The 13,308-nt window shown below is 39.6% G+C and overlaps 1 protein-coding gene across 1 annotated transcript; it reads right to left on the bottom strand.

The window, feature by feature from the left end:
* Nucleotides 1–1,196: 1,196 nt before the first annotated feature.
* On the bottom strand, nt 1,197–3,208 carry LOC135253854 (protein shisa-like-2A). The gene is made up of 3 exons (XM_064333662.1): nt 2,837–3,208; nt 1,874–2,010; nt 1,197–1,508 (listed from the first exon to the last, which is right to left on the bottom strand). The coding sequence occupies exons 1-3, from the start codon at nt 3,016–3,018 to the stop codon at nt 1,324–1,326; spliced, it is 504 nt and encodes a 167-aa protein (XP_064189732.1). The 5' UTR covers nt 3,019–3,208; the 3' UTR covers nt 1,197–1,323.
* Between the last annotated feature and the right edge of the window lie 10,100 nt (nt 3,209–13,308).

Here is a 13,308-nt window from a genome sequence, read left to right as displayed (position 1 = left end):
AGCCTTTACGAAAGAAGAATTTGGTCCGTTTATGTGGTGGCATTTATTTAGTGCTTCTGGGAATCTGGTGTTAAATTTTATGAATCCAGTGTCTTTCTGTCCTGCATTTGTCCTCTCGTGTCCAGTTTACAGGCCCGATATTTGTAGAGCCTCAAGTCGACGTTGAAGGAAATGAGCCACTAAGTCTGTGTCCGTGTCTCTTATTTTTAATGTTATATATGTGTTGTGCTAATCTAGTTCTAATTGTATTCCCTGTCTCTCCTAATATATTTTATGCCACGATAAAATATTTCAGATTAGCCTATTATTGATTATTCAACGCTGTTATTTGTAGGTATGGTGTTTTGTATGCAGGCACTGTAAACAGCCTGTAGCCAGAATGATGAATGAAATTCATGTCTGTTCTCAGTCAGTACCCTGACGAATGACATGGAGATGTTCACTCATCCCCGGATATTCACCCTCCGAACCCCCCCCCCCCCCCCACATCTACCCCAGCTGTAGTATTTTGTGTATGCATGGTTCAATATATCAAAAGCTATATGCATATGCAAAGCAGGAACAAGAACAAGGATTTTTTTTTTGCTTTGATTTTTTATTTATTTCACCCCATTTACATTGGATTGTTCAATTTATCAGGGCTTTTAATGCAATATAAATGTGCATACAGTATTTACGTGCATACAGAAAGTACCCCCCAATCAATCATAGCATTTCAGTAGAAAACTGAAATCAAGTATCAGGAATGTGGTGCTAGATGTATTAGAAAAATAGTGGTGTTTTTCTTTTTAAATCAAGAACGTATTTTAAATTCATAAATATCCAGCTGTCGACTGTACACAACAAACAAAACAAAACAACACATCAGTTATGAAAATGTTCTATTATCCTGAATGCTTCCTTAGCTGTATTAGAAAGTACAGCTAAGGAAGAATTCCTCCTTCGCTGTATCTGAGCAGCTTATTGCACGAAGATATAGCAAAATATTATGCTTACGCATGACATTGATTGTGCTGGAGAATGATGAAGGGCACTTCGATGTTGCCTGGCCATTAGCACTGGAATTTCAAACAAGTGAAACATTAATGCGAAAGCACATTTGTAAATCAGTTAACAAATTCAGCGAACACAGTGACTCACAGTGAGTATATGTTGTAGAGGTAGAGGAAATGGACACAAATCGCATCAGCTGTGTGTTTAAAAAAAAAAAATTATACTGTGGAATAGATGGAACACGCGTTAAGTAAAGCCTGATCAAGTGGTCTGATCATTTGATGAGACAGTGGTGAACATCCCTCAGACAGCTTGTCCTGTCTGCGGTGACTAAGAAGGCCCCTCCACGTCGACTGTGGTGACCGTGGCCATGAAGCACCTCTGAAAGAGCCGATCCGGACCCGGGGGTTGGTTGTCACAGTCCAGCTTGTGGTTCAGGAAGTGTTTGCGGAACCCTTGCGGTCCAGCGAGGGCGGTCGAATTACTGGGTCCCTCCACAGCACCCAGATTGGAACCTGGAACACGCGGGACATCCATGCAACACAAGCCTTTTTTTCTCGAGGCTGTCCCTGACTGAATTATTTGTTTGCCACTCGGGTTAAGAGATCAATGGCGCTCCCAGATGGTATGCACAGTCTGCCACAAGATACAAAAAGGTGAGTTCATGCAAGTGGGGCAAGTGATGGATCACACAACAGTACACTGGCAGTAATATGCTACGTTTAAAGTGCATGGTTTTGTCTTTCACAGAGGGCTAACTGCACAAATTGATCTAACTGAACATGAGAATGGTAAGTCATCACATCCTGGGCAAACCTAGACAGTATGTTGGTGGGTCTGTGTCTTGCAATGATCACTCTCTGTATGTGTGGCCACGTACCTGGTGTCCGCAATGGTAGACCGTTGTCCAGCCGACTGGGTTTAGTGGCAATGAACAGATAGCACAGGACACAAAGAGTAATGACGAAAGCCAACAGAACCACAGCTGCAATGGACAGCCCCACCAGTGCCCCCACGCTGTATGAGAGAGAGAGAGAGAGCGAGACTTTAGTTTGCAACTCAAACTCTGGGATCTGATTTCAGAATTTTTATGCAATCACTGCTTTTGCATTCACGTACTCTTGAACACATTTTCCCAAGTACAAATTGTATAGTAAATTAAATTAATCAAAGTGGCCTATTTGATAAAAATTTTAAAAACTGACCTCAATCAAGGGATTAGTAGACTAGATAGCTAATGCATTTAAGTTTTTACAATATTCCGGACCTGCTGCTGTAAGAGGTTGCAAAGGGAGAGAAATCATTTATTCTACAATATTAGCGTAATATATTAATGCTGTATTGCAACAGACCACCAACAGATATTGACAAACATTGTGGCAACAATGAAACACCACTGCATCCCCAAACACGAACATGTTAGCTCAAAATTAAACATAATAATTAATATGTGTTGTTGTGTTAATATTTGCCTGGACGATTTAATCAACGCTCAAGTCCACAGGCAAGTGCTGTAACCACGTCACCATATATTGCCTCCAATACAATTAGGCAAAATGATACCAGGTTTCAGCTGCTTCTTTCCATGCCAAACACTGTTTCTCTCCTGAAACTTCATGAATCATTTTTATTCTATACCTTTTTCTGCGCGCCGAATTTAGACGCTTGCTGCATCTTAAACACCCTAATCAACTAATGATCACTTTCACTATTCAGAAATTATTAACAGCACTTCCGACTTGTCAGCAAAACAAAATAAAATTACAGAAAAAAGTACGTCGGACAATTAACGGTTAGAGTTCTGAGGAGAGTGCAATGAACATGGATTCATGTAAAGACTTACCTCAGCCACCACATGTACCCATATTCATACGGAAAGAAGCTATTGGGGTCATCACAGCAGTATTTCATATCGTTAAACCCACAACAAAAACCTGCTCTGGCATCGCTATCTTGTTTAGGACACGTAAATCCATTCACGAACACTTTCTCAGCGTTGTAGTAACTCGTGCAGTCCGCAGTCATAATTGATAATAAAACTGACCAAGCAAGGCAAAGCAACGGCTCAAACAGTATTAATCTGTACTGCAGTTTTATTTCCCATAGCTCGCTGGAAAAAGTTTTAAGGTTGCATGGTTCCGGCTGCCATAGTCCAATAGTGTGTGTCAGAATATCTACACCATATGTTACTCGTATCTTGCAGAATTCCCACGCCGTTTTCTCTCTCTCTCTCTCTCTCTCTCTCTCTCTCTCTCTCTCTCTAGGCTAGGAGAGAGACATGTGTACACATAAATACATGCAAACGTCCATACATTATAGCTGAATGGATTCATTCATTTTTCCTTTACCATGAATGACAAATAAATTGAAGTGTTTGTCACATTAGTAGGCGACAGACCTACTAATAGTTTTTTTTTTTTTTTTTTGCCTGTGTATCAGACAATTACTAGACAAATCAGATGTTGTTGGTGGCAGATGTTGCTAAATGTCCAATGGGGGTATTATTGATTGGCATGCATAGCTATTTCTGACAATGTGGCTAAAGAGGGTAAATAATCCCTCTAAATATTAAAAAAGTTATTCATAAAAAAAATTCTTTAAAATTCTGGGATTGTCAAAATTCAGGGATTTCAATTGTGGTTAGAACAAAAACCAGCATCGACAGGGGAAACACTGGTCTAAACGATCATAATCACAATTTAATATTTGCATTATGTATGCACTGTGCATAGGTGTAGGCTACATTGTCTATTATATCAATTCACTGTGTTGCTTTCAAGTTGAGTAATATATAAAAAATATATCAAAAGAGACATTGTCTACTTCAAGCTTGTCATTCCATTTCACTCTTTTGTGCACCTGCAGCTGTGATCATCAGATTGCTTTTCATATATGCAATTCCACAACCAAACCTTTAGAAGAATTAATTCATCAGGATGAATTATGCACAAGTTAACTAATTAATTTATGCCCCAGAGGAGATAAATACATACTTAATTAGTTAGACTCCTCTAATTGAATTCCGACTTGCCATTCTGCTCTCATCCTAAGAGAATGCATACTTCTGTTGGCAATCTTCCTGCAATGTATATCTTATAAACAGGCTGTGAAGCTTGGGATACTTTCAAACGGCTTTAATGTCTGGCCTGTTTCTAAGCAGCTGTGAACGATGAGAGTTTTTCACCTGAAAAAGGTAGTCAATTGACTGTATTTGATAGAGCACTCCAGTAAAAAAAACTGTCAGATAGCGTTTTTCATAAATAATTTTATGTAAACCATTGAAACCATAGCTTCACTTCTAACATGGAGTATCAGGCATGCAGCAGTGCAATCATGTGCACGACCAAGATCCCTGACATTACTGAAGAAAGAAACATTCCTCTCTCAGTGTTCTAATGGTAACCATGCATACACTTGAAGAGCACTTAATCCGTTTTGGTAGCCAATGCACAGCAATGGCGCAAAGTAGATAGAGGTAACTGAACAAATGGTTGCAGATACAGTACTTCACTCCACTGATCCAGCATAGAACAGGGCCTCCTTCCCCCAGTGCTGACTGGGAATTCTTTGTGTAGGTCCATAGTAGGGTTACTATCATGGCAATGGGACATTTTCACATCAATATTACGGTATAATGAGCAAACCCTTACAGTATAACCTGTAAACAGTATGTAGCTGTATCTGCAAAAGGTTTTGTGCCACTGAAATAACCCTTTCCAGGCCTAGTGAAAATCCGATCTTCTAGCAGCAGGTGGCAGTAACATGAACAAAAGTTTGTTGTGTTATCACGACACATCACACATTACAGATTTATTATGGTCGCGTAATCCGGTCATATTTCAAATTAAAATGCAAATTGGTGCGCAATGTGCGATGTGCGCAAAAATCATAGCCTAATTCAAATTAAAATGCAAAAGTCCAGTTTGCGCTTTCATTTTCGTACGCACTATTTGCAAATTTAAATGCAAACATTTGACTTTTAATTTTCCATACCACACATGACACAACCTTAGCATATTTAAAATGCAAATGGAAACCAATCTGTACATTGTTTTCTTGTAATCACATGATTGATAACAAAAAGGAAATAATTCAATTGGTCATTTTACTTTCCTCGTTTGAAGGCCAGGCAACTTTACACAGTACAAGGCCGACATAAATAAATATCCCCTGTAGTTCTGCTGCTTGCAGTTTCACTTTTGTGCATCAACCCTGACAAAATTCAAATAAAATGTAAACCCTCCCTTTCATTTTCAAAATCAAAAGATCTATAGTCAAAGGACAGGGACATTACAGAAGCAGTTTAAATTCAACCCTACCAAGCAGTCCCCCGTACTGTAAATTTTATAGTGTTCCAATCACACGCGTAGCCTCTAAAACCAAAGTAACAGGAAAGTTCCTCTGCAGCACCAACCTATGGCAACATATCATGGATAAAAATGTGCACTACAGACTATAAACTTTTATAATGGTCAGGCTGGAGAGAGGCACTATACTTCAGATTTTAGGAATGTGTATCACTTACAGAAAGCCACTTTGGTTTAATGAAAAATTGTGCATTTTTAAAAAATGAGTACACTTGGACTTCATTTCCAAAAGTCATTACGGCTCTAAGATCAACAGAACCAGTACCTTCCCACACAAAGACTGCACAAAACACAGAATCAATGAGTTAGACCATGACTCATTCAAACAGTATTCAATTTATAAATAATTCAAAGATACCATAACAAAAATAGTACACAGCAGTGCACATTACATTAATTAATGCAAACATAAAAAATAGGATCGGGCAAAAGGCATTAATTTATTTAATCCTTTATTTAACCTGGGAAAGTCCATTGAGAACACGTTTCTCTTCTTCAAGAACACCCTGGGATAATTTAATGATGTGTGGTGGTTGCCATACATTTTATTTGATGTATAATTCATATTTTGTATAAGTAAATCATTTGTATTACACCTTAGTGCACTCCCATTCACAACATTGGTGTCAATTACTGTATTTCTTTATATTTTACTGTATTTTTACTGTAATTAGCACACAGCACCCATAATGATACATTTACCTCCCATCCAGTGATTTACTGTATTGCTGTTTTGGGGAAACATTAGTTGAAATTTCACGCTACCAACAATGCATGGTAAGAAATGTTGTAAAAGCTTATGTTCCATTGTTATCAGGAAGTAGGTGTTGCAAATGTAAGCAATATTAGTAACGTGATAGACAAATATTATTATATATCTTCCTTTTTACGCAGGCTTCACTATATTTTATGTTAATTTATTTTACGAGTGTGCTAAAAAATTGTGTTAAATGTTCTTGGTAAGATGGTTTCGCCATTTTTTAAAAAATTAACCAAAAAGTGTGAGGATAATTGTGTTTCTGGTCCCCTGTGCACCTCCAGCTGTCTCTTGCAAATCTTGTCTAAGACTATCCACTGATTGTCTGAATTATATTCCTCATATTACTCTCAGCGAAAAAATTCCTGGTATTCCCTCTAGAACACCCAGTGGAAGAGCGGCATCTTCAAGTGGACAGAACCCCGGGGATGAGGAGTGTCCGAGGTATTCTCATGTTTTATTGATTCAAACTTGTAAAACAGATTGCTAGGTTAGCCTCGGCCAGCTTCTGGCACCCAATGCAGTGTGCGTGTGTGTGTGTGTGCGTGTGCGTGTGCGTGTGCGTGTGCGTGTGCGTGTGCGTGTGCGTGTGCGTGTGTAAAATTGTGTTGTTCTGTGTGTGCGTGTGTGCTGTGTGTTGTCGTGTGGGTGTGTGTGTCTGTGTTGTGCACGTGTCTGCATTGTGTGCTGATGTGTGTGTGTGTTGTGTGCTGCAGTGTTGCTGTGTGCTGTGTGTGTGTAAGTGTGTGTGCGACGTGTGGCAATCGGTGTGGGTGTGGTTTTGTGTTGTGCACGTGTGCTGTGTGCTTGGCATCAGTGTGTGTGCGTGTGTGTGTGTGTGTGGTGTGCGTGTGCTGTGTGTGTGTGTGTGCGTGTGTGTGTGTGTGCGCGTGGGTGTGTGTGCGCATGTGTGTGTGCGTGTGTGCGTGTGTGTGTGTGTGTGTGTGTGTGTGTGTGTGTGTGCGCGTGTGTGTGTGTGTGTGTGTGTGTGTGTGTGTGTGTGCACGTGTGCATGTGTGCGTGTGTGCGTGTGTGTGTGTGTGTGTGTGTGTGTGTGCATGTGTGCATGTGTGGCGTGTGTGTGGGGGTGTGTGTGTGTGTGTGTGTGTGTGTGTGTGTGTGTGTGTGTGTGTGCGTGTGCGTGCGTGTGTGCACGTGTGTGTGTGGTGTGTGCGTGCGTGTGTGTGTGTGTGTGTGTGTGTGTGTGTGTGTGTGCGTGTGTGGTAGAAACAGAAGGGTTCCCTTTTAGAAAGCGGTGAGGTGGAGGTGTGGGGGAGATCACCGACTGTGCTGTAAGGTTTGTGTGTGAGCATGTTTTTTTTTCTTTCTTTTCTGAGAAACTGATGCAACGGTGTAATAATCAGTATGCTGAACACGTCGGCTCACCTGCAGGCCAACTGCCGATGGGGAGCAGTTGGGTTTCGAACCTGATGGAAGGGAGGACGGAGCAGCATAGTGGGACATCAGTACGCAGTGCCACAATCAAACCTGTATCACGGCAAGATGTGAAATAGATCCGTGGCTGTCAATATACCCTGTGTGCCATGTCCCAATTGACTTGTATTACAGCTATCTTAGGAAGCTACCCAGCTGTATACAGCATCGTAATAATAACTCATTCAGAACGTTGCAAAAGATCCCTGGAAAATACTGCAGGCCTCTGTGTCCTCAGCCAAGGTCAGTGTCCATGACTCCACAATAAGAAAGAGACGGGGCAAAAATGGGATTCATGGGAGAGTAGCAAGGTGGAAACCACTGCTAACTAAGAGAAACATTAATGCACGTATCACATTTGCCAAAAAAAAAGCTCCTGGTTGCCTTTTGGGATAATGCTCTATAGACAGTCAAAAGGTGAACCTTTTGGGTCCCAGTATGTTTGGGTAAAGTAAAGACAGCATTTCATAGTAATGTTTGAAACTCAGTATCGACGTTGGCTTACCTGTATTGATTTGGTTGTGAAAGAAAAATGGCTGATTTTTGACTAAGCGACTAAGGGTTACATTTGACCATTAACCGTATGATTGTCAGGGGCAAATTCCCCTTTGTCTTGACTTGACCCATTTGTCCCACACCATCCCAAGTTAAAAAGAACGTTGCTCAACAGTTTCTCCCAGGACACTCCCGTCAATAGCCGATTAGCCCATACACATACTGGTGCTAAGCAACTCACTCTTCACCCCAGGAGTACTCTCGCTCTGCTGCGGTCACACTGCTTTTTTTTTTAAAAAACCCTCTGGGCATATGAGTTCTTTGCCTGGACATACGTCAAACAGTGATCCCGCCTCCTCTTCACAGTGATTGGATTGTACTTTTGGGGGGGGCGTGGTCTGTCTCACAGGTAGCATCTGCCTGGAAGTCAATGTTGAGGGCTCGAGACACCAAACACCACTGCAGTGCCAATGATCTCTAACTGGCTACAGGTGTTCCCCATTTCCTCTACCCCTGTAAAACTCCAACCAATTATAGTCTCTCCTGTGCTGCAGACCTTTCACTCGTGACATAATTAGTCAGGTGGCTGTGACAGTCCAACGCCTGCTGAAGCCCCACCGGGATTAAGATGCTAATGCAAATTGAAATGATTTCGGGTCACATGCGCTAGATTAACCAGAGTCCCAGCGGCAGCTGGGGAATGGTTGTCATAACATTGTGTATGAAGAAGGGTCTGCACCCTACCCAACTGGAAGTCTTGATTTATGCAACATGCCTTGTCAATCAGAGCAAAATGAACCAGCTAACTGAATTTAATGAATCTCATACATATGTTATATTAAATATTTAACAATTAAATTGTGTCATTCCTACAGAAATGCACATTTAAGATAATAAATTAGCCTCATTGGATTAACATTTTGTAACACACCATTCTTTTGTATGGTTTAGGTAAGATGGCAGGTGGTGGTCTAAAGGTATAGAAGTTTATTTTACACTTGCAAAGCTCACTAGTCGGTCAGAATAACAGAAAAAATATTGCAATATTGACTTTAGAGAGAAAATTATATTCAGAGCCGGCTGCTGGCCGTCGTTTAAGTTCACAACCATCCACGGGCTACAAACTTCAAGTTTAAAGAAATATGTATATTTCATAAGGTATTTTAATTTCACAGTATTATTATTAATGTGTCCTGTGGTGATCGGTTCCCCAGTCAACAAATGCTTCCATCACCACCCCCCCGCACCCCCCCCCCCACCCATTTGCCATTCTGCTTCATAAATGTCAGCTTTCCTATTATCACTTATGCAGTGATCTTCTATATAGCAATGCAAACACAAAATATCTGTTTGAAATTAAGCAGATCTGAGCAATACCTACAGTAAAACAAATTATAAAGATTGTTACAATCATACATGCTTTGTGCTTGTTATTTTATTTTTTTTTTGTCTTTTTTATTTATGTTGTTTCAAGTTAAATGTATTAATCATAAGCCAGTTGTAAAAAAAAATCACTGTGAAATATATATATTTCAAATATGCAGGTATGTGGAAAAAAATGAATACTGAATGTTTGAATATACAAACATCTTATCCTGTTCATGATTTCAGGTTTTAGCACATCGTGAAACGTCATGAACTTTTACAGCCTGTGTTTAATTTCTCTGCAGTCTGCCAACATTTTAAAAGGATGGGTAAGTTCAATTTAATAATTTTGAAAGAGCTCTACTAATGAAGCGAGCACCAATCCGGATCAGCCTTGCTCTGCCGGAAAAAATAGGCTACGTGCCAATATTGCAGAGTGAAGGCGATGGATAATCCCACTACTGTCACTCTATTGTTACTCTTGTCATATTTTTTTTTTTCTCCCCGGTTGATTTATTTGAGACTGAAATGAGGCTTTCGACCACCTCCATTTCTCCATGGAACTGACTGCCTGCCAAATCGCAGAGCTTTGTCTCTCCCTTCAGGGAGAAGCCATCCGGTTTATTAATATGCTTCAAAACAGCTGACCCCGTCGTGACATAGTGAGACACAACTAGCATTTCAAGATTGCTTTGGCTATTTCACAATTTGAAAAAAATAGTAATTCAAAATTAATGTAGGATCCTGACTCAAAAACTCAAAAATCTGCTGTTGTCTGGGCACTGAAGATAGCTTTTAAAACCTTTAAAATCACTAAAGATACCTGATACCAGTAAGGAAACTACCTAACACCACACTATCCTTGTCAAACTGCGTGTGTGTGTGTGTGTGTGTGAATGTGAACGGGCATCAACATGAATGCACAACACATCAAACCTTGAAGCAACAGCAGCAGAAGACCACACGGGGTTCTATTCTGGTCAGTTAAGAACTGGAAAATTAGACTACGGTGGGCTTGTGATCACCATAACTGGACAATGAAAGATTGGAAAAACATTGCCTGGTCTAAAGAATCATGATTTCTGGTGTGACATACAGATGGTGGGTTCAGAATTTGGAGTAAAAAAACAGTGGAAACCTTCAGACAAACTTACTGATCATTGGGTGCATTTATTTTTAGGCATATTTTTATTATGTCTAAAAAAAACTGACCTTGGACAGTTGAACTGCATTAATAATAACTGCCACCAGGGGGAGGTTTAAGTTATTGTTTCATGAATTTCTCACCAAAAAAAAAACATGATGGTAAATTATTGGTTTAAATGTGTCCATACATGTCAACTGGAGCCAGGCTTGTGCTCACAAAACATGATTTGAGTGAAATTGTGCAGCAATGTAAAATACTGATTATGTATACTAGAATGACATGTTTGAGCAGAGCCCTGTTGAGGACAGTCACTCATTTCACTAATACTGACACCTTGCAGAAGGAATACTATGAAATACCATTAGATATTTAGATCTGTTTGCCTACACCATTCAAAATATATCCTCTTTCTGGTTTCTTTTGACGAAAAAGTATAAACTTATTCTCCGTCTTATTTATGTCTTTTTTCAAAAGTAAATTTACAAGTACATGTCGTGTTTCATGCATTTTATGCGTTTTGCTCATGCGAATAATAGGTACATAAAGTAGACATTATCATTATTAATGAATGATGCATGCTAGCTTCTAGAGGTTTGTCTAATCCCAGATAATCCCAGCCTGATGAATCCAAAAAGAGAAGATACATTGGCCAAAGAGAGGGATTAGTGATGATGGGAAATGGGGATGCATGTGATGACAAGGAAGGCATACACGCACACACACACACAGAGAGAGAGAGAGAGAGAGAGAGAGAGAGAGAGAGACATGCAGGCACATCTTTCATTCATTCATGAAACTAGCATGACAAAAACAAGATTAACTGCAAGATGTCCTCAGACTTCTTTGCTGAGTGAGATCTCTTTGAAGTGGTAAACATCCGACTGTATTGTGTGTGTGTGTGTGTGTGTTTGGATTACACTGCTGAACAGGTCATAGTAAAAGTTAAGTGAAAACAAAAATCATAGTCACACCTTCTGCGAGCGCCTCAATATTGACCTTGCATTGGTTCCCATTCATGACAAAAATCTCTCAAGAAAAGGAAAATCTGACAAACTATATGCGTAATTATGGACCGCGAGAGTTGATTGCTCGCTCTATGGATCACCCAATGAGAACATTGGGATTGCTGTGAGAGGATTTTCGGGCTCTCATCAACCAAATATTGCTATTAGTTTCTCATTTTTCTGTCTCTAATATTGTGGCATTTTTCTGTGTATCTGATTCCTCTTTCGCAGTCCAGTTGAATGATTTAATAACAAATAATTCAATAGAACTTCAAAATGCTTACAACAATCAGATTTATAATTTATGACCAAATCCAATTTTCTTGAAAAAACAAAATTCTTTATAATTATATGCCCAATATCTGTTGGTAGACCTTTTTCACCTATCATACATGCAGAGATAGAAGTAAGTAATTATTTGAAATACGAAAATAAAAAATTGATTCTCTTCAGAATGGCCACAGAGAAAATGTCCCTTCTTCATGACAGGCAAAGCCTGTGCATTTAGTTTTGGTTCAGACGTGTATTAAATCTCACAACTGAACACAATGCACAGTAATAATGCTGAATAAAAAGGGAGCCTCCTCATACACTGCATGAAGATACTATGAGACAGGTAGTGTGACTTCAGTCTACAAGTGGTAAACACATCACATTAAGCTTCCCGCGGGACATTAAGTGTGCGATATTAAATGGATGGTGTCTAAATATAAAATATTACATGCCGAAGGTCAGGATTATGGTTTGTGTGCAAAAGTTTTTGGAAATCTACTCTGCAGCCACAATGTGTGTTTTAAAATTCCTATCACAGCTACAAAATCTAAGGACAACCACAATATGTAACCTGCTGCAGTTCCTCTAGCATTTCCTGTTTTAAAGTAAGAAAATTTTCGAAGTGAACGTGGACTCACTCAGAAGGAATGCACCCTGTAATTTGTTCTTCGCTGTTATCATTCTGATTGTACAGCCATTTCGTATTACCGCTAATCCACTGGAAGCTTTCACGGGCTTGACAATCATTTAGACATACATTGCAGGAATAATTACAAATGCTAAATCCCCGGCACATCTAATGTGCACTTCATTGCAACAAGGTACAGCGCTGCGTGGTTCTTCTTACATTTGCTATGCGCAGATGTGTTTTGACTGAATCAAGATATTCACCCTTCCGAATTACAAAGTCTAGTGCTAATAACGATGTCATATTTCAAGGACTCCAAACAGCAGAGGAATTTCTATTCCCATATCAATGTATATCTTGTGTTAAATTATACATTTAATGTGAAAACGTCCTTGAATGTGAATGTTTAATTGAATTTTAAAATAAGTATAAAAAATAAGAACGTACGTGTTGGGAAATGTTACGCAAACGCTATCTTGAATTATTGTAGATTCGAGTAGTAGTGTATGCCTTTAGTTAGGTGAGAATAACCAGAGATAAATGAATGTAACCTTCAGTTTTGGAGAGCGAAATACCTATTCTGGTAGTCACGCAGCCCAGTGAAATGAGTAGAAATTCTTGAGAAGTACCAAGGACACTGGCAGCCAGATAACAAGGGCCTTGTGACATCACCAATTTAATTCTGCTTCTTATTGTGTTCCGACAAATGGTCACTCCAGTATATTAGTTGAAAGCATCACATCTTCAGTTCTGGCACATCACAACTGCCCATTTAATGTTTTTTCAATGATTCACAATGGTTTTTAAAGACTACTGACTGTACACACAATGTGGATTAATATTTA

The sequence above is a fragment of the Anguilla rostrata genome, chromosome 4 (assembly GCF_018555375.3).
Source record: "Anguilla rostrata isolate EN2019 chromosome 4, ASM1855537v3, whole genome shotgun sequence".
NCBI lineage: Eukaryota > Metazoa > Chordata > Actinopteri > Anguilliformes > Anguillidae > Anguilla > Anguilla rostrata.
This window is presented reverse-complemented; position numbering and strand designations above follow the sequence as displayed.